Source organism: Corylus avellana, chromosome 2, assembly GCF_965113065.1.
Source record: "Corylus avellana chromosome 2, dhCorAvel1.hap1.2, whole genome shotgun sequence".
Classification (NCBI taxonomy): domain Eukaryota; kingdom Viridiplantae; phylum Streptophyta; class Magnoliopsida; order Fagales; family Betulaceae; genus Corylus; species Corylus avellana.
The window spans coordinates 3291018-3302003 of NC_142491.1; the positions used below are offsets into that span (position 1 = coordinate 3291018).

The 10986-nt window shown below is 34.0% G+C and overlaps 1 protein-coding gene across 1 annotated transcript; it reads left to right on the plus strand.

The window, feature by feature from the left end:
• Positions 1-983: 983 nt before the first annotated feature.
• On the plus strand, positions 984-8081 carry LOC132167511 (disease resistance protein RPV1). Its single transcript, XM_088513292.1, has 6 exons — positions 984-1706; positions 3942-5043; positions 5404-5679; positions 5766-6682; positions 6765-6878; positions 6973-8081. Coding segments are annotated over exons 1-5 (2904 nt in total). The 5' UTR covers positions 984-1098; the 3' UTR covers positions 6766-6878; positions 6973-8081.
• Positions 8082-10986: the final 2905 nt, after the last annotated feature.

Sequence of the window (10986 nt, forward strand, 5' to 3'; positions counted from 1 at the left end):
TCTGGAAGTTCACTAGGCAGATAGGATTATGTAATTTGGTAGATCCCATTTTTATATAATACCCTTAAAATTCAACAAATAAAAAAAAAAAAAAAAAAAAAAAAAAAAAAAAAAAACTTATTAATGTATCAGTAGTTTCAATAAAAAAAATCAAAAACCAAAGTCGAAATAAAATTAAAACAAAAAAATAGAAATATATAAAAATTTAAAAAACACGTATAAATTAACTTAAACATATATAAAAAAAAAAAAAAAATCCAGTTAGAAAAGACTTGAACTAAAAAAAATATAAATGCAAAATCAGTCAATGTGGTTGGCCTAAATTACAAATATATTTGTATGACATAAAAAAATAAAATAAAATAATTCAGAGATTATCGGAATAGGCTAAAATAACAATTTAGTCCCAATAATCAAATTCCGTCAAAATACTTAACAGGTTTCATTAATGTATTACGTTATCACCAATAGAATAATGATACATGCCATTCTTAATTAAAAATAAATAAATATATTAAAAATATAAATATATGAACTAAAAAAAGATATAAATTATTATTATTTTTTTAAAAATTTTAAATTTTAAATTTTATAGTTTTATATATTTATGTATGGCTATTCTAAGCGCGACAGAATCTTAAAAAATGCAGAAAATACTTGGAAGATCAATTTTAGCTTCGTCATAATTTAATATTATATAGTGGGAAATAATTTGGAAATGATATTTCTCTTCACTTTTATCATTTCATTTTCTACAAAACATCTTTGAGATTTATCTTCCACGTGGCTACGCCAGAGTTGATTGAAGGAAAGTGGATGGTAATTGCAAACAGCTGGAAAAGATTGGCATACAATTAATTGAAGGAAAGTGGATGGTAACTGCAAACAGCTGGAAAGTGGATGGTAATTGATATTTCTCTTCACTTTTATCATTTCAATTTCTACAAAACTTATCCTCCAAGATTTGGCTTAAGTCTTCGTCTTGGTCAACGTCAACATTGTGGCAGTTGTCAAGTTGCCCTACAATTATTGAAGGAAAGTGGATGGTAATTGCAAACAGCTGGAAAAGATTGGCCTACAACTATTGAAGGAAAGTGGATGCATATTGCAGGCTTCCTTTTGCTTTTACTCGAAAAACTGATCATATATTCAGGACACAGCCGACTCCTTTTAACTCACAAGACACAGCCTCCTTTTTCAGTCAAGTTTACAGCAAGCATTTCCGTATCTATGGCTGCTCAAATCCGTTGGAATTACGACGTCTTCTTAAGTTTCAGAGGTGAAGACACTCGCAAAACTTTCACCGATCACCTCTACACCGCCTTGAGGAATGTCGGAATTTGCACATTCCGAGATGATGATGATCTTCCTAGAGGGGAGTACATCATTACCAAACTGCGCAAAGCTATTCAAGAATCAAAGGTTTCTATTGTGGTTTTTTCAAAAGGATATGCTTCTTCCAGTTGGTGTCTTGATGAGCTTGTGGAGATCGTACGTTGTAAGAATTCTATAAGCCAAACTCTTCTTCCCATATTTTATGATGTGAACCCATCCGATGTGCGAAAACAAACCGGAACTTTTGCCGAAGCATTTGCTGGGCATGCAGACCGGTTTCAAGCGGAGATGGAGAGGGTGCACAAGTGGAGAACAGCTCTTACCGAAGCTGCAAACATTTCTGGCTGGGATCTCCAAGACGTTGCAAACGGGTATTATATATGTTATTGTCTCTTGTGCTTTTTATGCAACGTTATTATTAATATTTTATTTTATTTTTTGTCTTTTGTTTTTCTTTTAAATGTCAATCGAAAATTGATAAAAATTAAATTGAAGTTTAGCTAAAAATAGATTGACGATTTAACTTTATATGACTACTGATCCACATTTAACTTGGTTATAGAAAAAGTAATACGAGTTTTATAGTGACAGGCAATTTTGGATCTCAGATCAAATCTTTAAGTTATTTTGAAATTAAACTCAATTATTTTCACGGAAAAAGATCTTGAAACTCAAACATTTAGGGTGTGTTTGGCAAAAGACTTGAAAAAAGGGAGTGTATTGGAACTGTAGAAGATTTGATTGATGTGAGAAAAAAAAGTAAGAACGTTTTGTATTAAAAAAGTAAAAAAAAATTGTTTTGTAGTAATTTTTTTTAAAATAATAATAAAAAGTGATTAATGTGATATAAAAAGTAAGAATGTTGAAATTTATTTTGAGATGAATTTTTTTGGTCTTTGGGTCCATTCCCGTCCATGTTAGTTTGTGATAAAATTAAATGGGTGGTAGGCAATGGAAATTTGATTTCCCTTTGCTAGGCATCCTGATTGATCCCTAGTCCATATGTTTGCCAACCTTTTTGTTTTCAGTCTGAAAAATAAATACATCAACTAGCAAGATAAAATGCCCCTGAAAATACAAAATACTTTTTAAATACCTATCTTCTTCTCTGGTTGTAGGAATATTTTGACAAATTAACAGGTGCTTAAACTTCACATTGGTACCATTTAACTTATTATTATTTTTTTTAAAAAAATTATTAAGTTCAATAAAAATAAATTGTTTATATAATATAATCATATATAGAAGGGTAATTCTTAGTTGCATTAATTCATTGATGGTTTTCCGTTCCATGCCCATTATACCGGCAGAGTACATAATGATTTTATAGCAATGCTTTCTGTGAAACAGTTAAGTTATGTTTGGTATATGAAATAGCTAATATTCTCAAATTTCAGTTCTTAATAAATATTATTTATTTATTTTTTTAATGAAATAGTTATTTTGCATATCAAACATAATCTTACTGACCTTGTCATCCAAATGGAAAAAAAAATGACAAAAATTGTTTCCTTGCATGTCATTTGGTAGGATAAGAAATTGCATAGAAATATATTTAATGGCATTCTTAATAAATTTGATATATATTACTTTATTGTTTACTACGAAAATTAGTCTCAAATGATGGAAATAATAATATCATTTTTGAAAAACTCTAAATAGATAAATATCACAATTTTATGCAGAATTAACGGATATTTATCAAAGCAAACAATCACCAAAATATGAACAATCACACACAAAGATTTTGGTGACGAAGAGGAAACATTTTAGAAAACGTTCTAAAAGTAAAACCTCTTCGGGGCAGCCAAATCCAGGAAATCACTATCAAAAGATTATCCAGAGATTACAGACACTAGGAACACTTATAACCCTTTGTAAGACCTTGACGCTATAAGATCGACAAGCCTCCAACTTGTCTCCTCGCTCACAATCTTCTTCAACGTGATTCTCCCTTATTGGACCCTTCCGATAGACTTCAATTAAGCACACAATCAAAACTAACAAAAATCCTCTAAGAGGAATCAATTTGGCTCACAACAAAATAATCACTCAAGCACAGCCTCACACGAACTCTCTGGGGGTGAAAATTCGTACCTCTCTCTTCTATAATAATGTATATATACCTCCAACAAAACCCTAGACCTAACCCACTTAAAATCATGTTTTTGGGCCTAAAACTTATGGGTGTCCGGACAGGTTAATGGCTGTCCGGACAGGGCTTTATGGAGCAGAAATGGAGTTTCTGGAAATGCAGTCCAGACCCCGAAGAAGGCCTGTCCGGACTGGGCATGCAATCAGCATCTTGGAAATGCTGTCCAATCTTGATCAATTGCTCCGATTGATGGGCGTTTGTGGTCCAATTGAGCTAAAATTTTGCAGAGACATTCATAACACATGAATCTACATTATGAACGGTGGAGATTGGATTTTGAGCATTCTATATCAGTGTTTGAGCCCATGAACAGTAGCCTCTGCATTTTGAAACTGAATTAAGCCAACACAAGAACTAACACTTTTGACACATATGGCTCATATAATTTTCTTCATTTACTTTACTTGTGCTCATGTTATTCTTTTGCTTTCTTTTAAATTATATTTATCAGGTACGAATCAAGGTTTATCGAGAAAATTGTTGAAGAAGTTTTGAGTAAAGTGAAGAATGCTTGCTTGGATATTGCCAAACATCCAATAAGTATGGATTATCGTACTGAAGAGATGAAAGGTTTATTAAATCTTGGAACGAATGATGTTCACATTGTAGGCATATATGGCATGGGTGGAATCGGCAAAACAACCTTAGCTAAAGCTGTTTATAACCAAATATATAAAGAGTTTGAAGGAAGCAGTTTTCTTTTTAATATTAAAGAAATTTCAGAACAACCCAATGGTTTAGTTCAGTTACAAGAACAACTTCTTTTTGAAGTCCTAAAAACCAAGAACTTGAAGATTGCCAATGATGCTAGAGGAATCAATTTGATTAAGGAAAAATTGCATTGTAAAAGAGTACTTCTTATCCTTGATGATGTTGATCACTTGAAACAACTCAATTCATTAGCTGCAAGCTCTGGATGGTTTGGTCCAGGAAGTAGAGTGATTGTAACAACTCGAGATGAACATTTGTTAACTATACTAGGAGTACATGAAAAATATAAGGTCGAGGAATTGCATCATGAGGAATCTCTTCAACTTTTTAGTTGGCATGCCTTTGGGATGGCTCATCCACTACAAGATTACAAGGAGCTCTCAATTAGTGTAGTTAATTATGCGGGAGGGCTTCCATTAGCTCTGGAAATTTTGGGTTCCAATCTATTTGGAAGAAGCACTATTGAATGGAAAGATTCATTGGAAAAATTACAAAAATATCCTAACAACCAGATTCAAAAAATACTGGAAATGAGCTTTGATTCACTAGATGATGATAATGTGAAGAACACATTCCTTGATATTGCGTGTTTCTTTGTTGGTATGGACAAAGATTATGCCATCAAAATATTTGACGGTTGTGGTTTCTTTCCCAAAAGTGGTATTAATATTCTTATTGAGAGGTCTCTTGTCACAATCAATGACCAAAATGAGTTGAGGATGCATGATCTAATTCGAGATATGGGAAGGGAGATTGTTCGTGAAAGATCATCCAACGATCTAAGAAAACGTAGTAGATTGTGGTTTCATGAGGATGTCTTGCACGTGCTTAACAAACAAATGGTAAGAAGCATAATTAATCATTCATATATAAACACTTGAATACACAAACACATAATATGCTTGTTATATAGGTATTCATGAGTTTTGTCATGTTTTTTTTATAATTCAGCATGCATTGTTCCTTGAATAGTTTATACACATAACATATAATAAAGGTATGATCTTAGATATAAAAAGATAATTCTAAATCATTTCAGCAACGGATATAGTAGAAAGGCATGCAATCACATTATTAGTACTTATAATCATGTCTACATCACATTAATGTTATCTTTAAAAAAATAAAAAATTATTGCAAAAATGTCTAGGAGTTCGCAACATGAGAATGTGTGTTACTAATCCTATTGTCTATTTCTCCAGGGATCAGAAGCAGTAGAGGGTCTCATTCTAAATCTATCTATACTTGAAGATGTACATTTTGAAACTGAAGCATTTGCAAAGATGAAAAATTTGAGATTGCTACAAATCAATGGTGCAAATCTCACAAGATGCGATAGACATCTTTTTGAAGGGTTAAGATGGCTTTGTTGGCATCGGTGTCCTTTGAAATTTTTACCATCAAATTTTCATTTAGAGAACCTTGTTATCCTTGACATGCAGGATAGTAATGTCAAACAAGTCTGGAAGGAGATCAAAGTATAATAAATCTTACGTTTCCTTTTATTTCTCCATTTATAAGTCAAAACTTTCTTTCTTCTCTTTTAACGATTTTGTTTTGGCAGATACTTAACAGGTTGAAAGTCCTTAATCTCAAAAATTCCAAATGTCTTACCAAGACACCAAACTTCTCCCAAGTCCCAATTTTGGAGATACTGATACTTGAAGGCTGCACAAGTTTGATTGAGCTTCATGAGTCCATTGGAAATCTAGAAAGACTTCTTTTGCTAAATTTAGAAGGATGCCAGAACTTAAGGAATCTTCCGGAAAGTACTACTAACTTAAAATCTCTTCAAATTCTTAACTTGGCTGGCTGCTTAAAACTTGATAAGCTACCTGAGCAATTAGAAAATATGATGGCTTTAAAGGAATTCATTGCCGACAGAACTAGTATTATGCAACTCCCGGCTTCCTTTGGTCTTTTAAAGAATCTCGAAATTGTGTCATTATTGGGATGTAATGGACAAACTTCAAAATATTGGTTATGGCGTTTCTTACTGCGGATATCACCAGAAAGCTCCAATCCCACACATTTGCTCCCAGCTTCCATTTCTGGACTATGTTCTTTGAGAAGGCTAAATCTCTACGATTGTAATCTGTCTGAAGATGGGTTTCCAATTGATCATGGGTGTTTGTCTTCACTCGAGAACTTGGATATAGGAAAAAATAATTTCCTTAATCTACCTCATGGCATCGGCCGCCTTCCTAAATTAACTAAATTGTCGTTGAAGCAGTGCACGAGTCTTCAATCAATTTCAGAACTCCCCGCAAGTTTAATGTATTTGGATACAAGTGACTGCACATCATTAGAAACACTCCCAAATCTGTCGCACCTGCAAAGTTCAGAAGTTCTTTGCTTTGAGAAGTGTCCGAAATTGGTTGAGTTTCCGGGCATAGAGTGTTTGGAATATACAGCAGATATTTACCGAGACTCTGGCCACAGTCTAGCTATCATCGAAGAATTAACTGTTCGTTATTTCTGGTTTGTCTCTCTCACTCTACTTGTATGCGCGTGCATGTGTAGTTTTTATGTTCTGAACATTTTTTTTTTTTTTTTGAAATAGATCTTCAAGCATGAAATTTATCGACTGAATTGGAGGGACTATATCCATTCAGTTGCCATGCCCCTCCCCCCACTGGCATGGTAACTGAGGAGGGAGGTGATACGTACCAAAATAGTAATATTTTAGCCCTTATCTTATATTTGTTAATTTGTTAATTTTGTTAGTTTGTGCTATTTTATTTTATTTTTGTATTTTCTTTGTTTTATAGGTTTTGGAAGAAAAGAAATTACCATGCCTCCCCCCCACTCTTATAGTAACTGTCAGATTATGTGACTTGAATTTATTCATCAACCTTACCGTGGGCCCCAAAGCATTATGGCATCCCATACCTTTTGACTTGTGTTTCTCTCACACACGTCCATTTTACTTCTCCATTCATTGAGCTTCTTTTAGAAGCTTTGTGAAAGGGCTTCTTGTTTTATTATTGAAGCCATTCGGTCATCAAGAGGGGAGAGGCATCAACTTTTGCAAGGAAAAAGAGAGAAAGAAGAAAAGCAAAGCTGTCGAGAGAGAGAGGCTTGTACTGTAGAGAAAAAGAGATACTCCATTTTTCTTCATTTTGAGTGCTGAAAAGCTTAGAGAATTTTAGAGAATATTTTTCTCTTTTGTATCTAATTCTCTTTTGAGTGAGATTGGGGTGTATTGGGGCTTTTGGGTTTGAGTGGTTTTGTTTGTACTACTCTTTGTACTCCACTCTTTGTTAGTGAATTTCTTCTGGATCGTCTCCGTGAGTGGATGTAGGCTTGTTAAGCCGAACCACTTAAATCTTTGTGTCTTGTGTGGTTGTGTTATTTTTCTATTCTACACTTTTCAACTTCTTTGGTGATCTTGGAATTTGCATTTGTCACAACAAACTGGTATCAGAGCTCGGGTATTTATTTTGCGGGATGGCTACGGCAAAATTTGAAGTAGAGAAGTTTGATGGTCAGAATAGTTTTAGCCTTTGGCCCATCAAGATGCGAGCTTTATTACGACAACAAGGCTTGGCAAAGATTTTGGATGGCGAGGTGCCATCAACATCATCAACGGAGGAAACAAAGGAACTTGAAGAAAAAGCCCACAGTGCAATTTTGTTGTCTCTTTCAGATGGAGTTTTAAGAGAAGTTGCCGATGAAGAAACAGCCGCTGGACTTTGGAAGAAGCTGGAGAGCTTGTACATGACGAAATCCCCCACTAATCGATTGTATTTGAAGCAACGGTTATATATCCTCAAGATGAAAGAAGGTATGCCTCTTTGTGATCATCTTGATGACTTTAATAGAATTATTTTGGATCTGAAAAATATTGATATTAAAGTAGATGATGATGATCAAGCCCTGATTTTGATGTGTTCACTACCTGATGCTTTTGATAATTTTGTTAATTCAATGTTGTACAGTAGAGATACTATCTCCTTAGCTGATGTTAAATTTGCTTTAAATTCTATGGAGTTGAGGACAAGATTGAATAGTAAAGGTAGTGATAATCAGGCAGAGGGTTTATTTGTTAAGGGTTGTTCAGAAAATTCTACTAATTTTAGAGGTTGATCCAGTGAGAGGGATTTGGGTAAAGGTAAATCAAGAGGCTGATCCCAGTCCAGGTCAAAGAAGAAAGTAAAGTGTTACTACTGTAAAAAGTATGAGCATTATAAATCCGAGTGTCCGAAGTTGAAAAATAAAGAGGAGGGTGACAAGCAAAGTTCCTCTTCTGTGGCTGGTGTTGTCGAAGGAAATTCTAAGGGTTCAGACCTTGTCCTTGTAGTTACCCTTTCTAATGATCCTTCTAACGACAAGTGGGTCCTTGATACTGCTTGTACATTTCATATGTCCCCTAAAAGGGATTGGTTTACTACCTATGATTCAGTCAATGGTGGTTCAGTCTTGATGGGAAATAATGTCACCTGCAAGATTGTTGGTATTGGTACAATCAGAATTAGGATGCATGATGGGATTGTAAGGACTTTGACGAATGTTCGATGATGTGGTATTTTTGTGACCAAAAATATCAATTATAAAAATAATCACTCGCAATAGAACGAATCTTTGTAGGATACGGCTATAGAGAGGGTGTCGAACCTCAAGGACTACAGGGGTTTTATTATCAGAATTTGAAAGATTAAAATTAACTTAATTAAAAAGATGTTTGATTTGATTTTCTTTAAAAACTAAAGTGCATGAAAATAAAAGAGATTTAAAATAAGAGAGAGAGTGTAAGGGATTGACTTCACCTCTATCCGCACAACAATGGTTAATCATAATTAATTCTAGATATTCATTCTATGCATGTTATAAATAAACAAGAAACTACCTTATTAAAGAATAAGCATAATCTATCTTTGGTTGGTACGGATCGTCCACCTAACCACTAAGATGCGGTACGACCCGTCTTCCCTAAGTATAAATTATCAAATTCTATAATAGGATACATACAATCAATGAATAAGTGTAACCCATCTTCGGTTGGCACGGACTGTCTACCTAAATTACACTAAACTAGGATGTAGTACAATCCGTCTTCCCTAGGCATGGCCTATCAAATCCTATTGATCATATGTCAATTAAACCCATTGTATAACCATCATCCTCATAATCACAGAAAACAAAAATGATTTGATTTCAATAAAAGTAAAATACTTTCTAAGACAAGAGAAGAATTTTACAAATATTGATATTGAAATTTAAGAACAATTGCATTTAATATGAAGAACATAAATCAATTGTAGCAATCCTCATAGTTATACAATCAACATGCATAAATTAAAAATCTAGAAATTAAATACAATCAAACCATTGTGCTTGGATAGGGTTACATCAACACCCTATTACAGAATTAGCCGCTCATCGAGGTGCTAGGATGGCCTCCTGCCATGGATTATCTCCTCTTTAACTTGTCAAGCCTCCAAAAAGATTTTTGTATCTAAAACTAAGCACACCTTCTCTTGAAGGTTAAAGGTCTATTTATAGGGAGCAAGTCAGTCCTAGAAGCCCTAGGAAACCTAGAAATTTCGGAGATTTAAGTCCAAGTTCAATTAGAATAAAGAAAACCTAAGTCCAAATCGGAATAGGATTCGCCCAGAATTGCGTTCCTATCTTGCGGGGCAATTTTGGCATTGCGGCGCTCCGAATTAGGAAAATTCTATTTGACCATGATTTATAGAAATTTGAGTTAGGTTTCCAGTCCCGCTTGAATCACCTCAATCGGATATTTGAGCTGAAAGTTATGGCCAAAATACCGAGACGTATGCAGAATCCAAATTTGAATCCAATCCGATTTTGACTCCAATTTGAAAATTTCCGAATTAATCATTTTCTTTATTTGATTAAACTTAACCATGATTGGTTAAGTTTAACCATATCTTCTAAGTCTTCTCAAAGTGTGCTTTTAAGCCCAAAATCAATGGAATTAATTGCATCTTTATTTATAACCTAAAAACACAAAAACAAAATAAAATCAAACAAATAACAACGCTATGGAATTAACATATGCAAATTAAGGGGCTTGAATGTGCAACATTCGGCGCTTATCACACCCCCAAACTTACATATTGCTAGTCCCTTAGCAATACAAAACAGAAAATAAACTGAAAAACAAAAAGATAAGTCCATCTTTCGTGGGATGTACAATTGCATTTAGCGTATGCAACAAGCTTTTTAAACCCCTAGGCATTCCCTAGAGGACGAGTGAAGTCTCATGAAGGTTTTCTAGGAATGATACCCACAAACATTGTCATCATTATGTCATTCAAAAGGATAAAGTATCACAAAAATAATGGTTCTCATTCATTAGCAAGCTTAAAATTATAAACTTCATCTTCAAAATTCCAAGGAATTTGCTAGTCAAATCACTTACAAATGGCAGATTGAGATACATAAATTTCAATCAGTGCAAAGTGAACTAACACATAATCATGAGGCTTCAAAATAATTCCAGTATGAATGAATCAACATCTCAGAATTTATTGGACTTCATATCAAATGAAACAACCAAGGCATACATTTTTTTTCTTTTTTTTTCTTTTTTCTTGTTGTAGGCTTTGCAATGCTTAGCTCCCTTAAGCTTTCTAGTTGACTCATGTATCGAGTGTTAGGCCAATGTCTCCCAAACCAAATGGCTTTAGGGCACTAGGTGTAAAGACACCCCTAAGGACTTACTAACTCGAGTCAAAAAGGCTACGAAACTAAGCTAACCATTTTATTAATCAACCCAAAAAAATTTCACTTTTTGACGCGAACACTGACTGCTT

Coding starts and splice junctions, on each gene's coding strand:
- LOC132167511 (XM_088513292.1), top strand. CDS start 1,099: ATGCATATTGCAGGCTTCCTTTTGCTTTTACTCGAAAAACTGATCATA. Junction 1,707..3,941: donor CTCCAAGACGTTGCAAACGG/GTATTATATATG, acceptor TATATTTATCAG/GTACGAATCAAGGTTTATCG. Junction 5,680..5,765: donor AAGTCTGGAAGGAGATCAAA/GTATAATAAATC, acceptor TTGTTTTGGCAG/ATACTTAACAGGTTGAAAGT.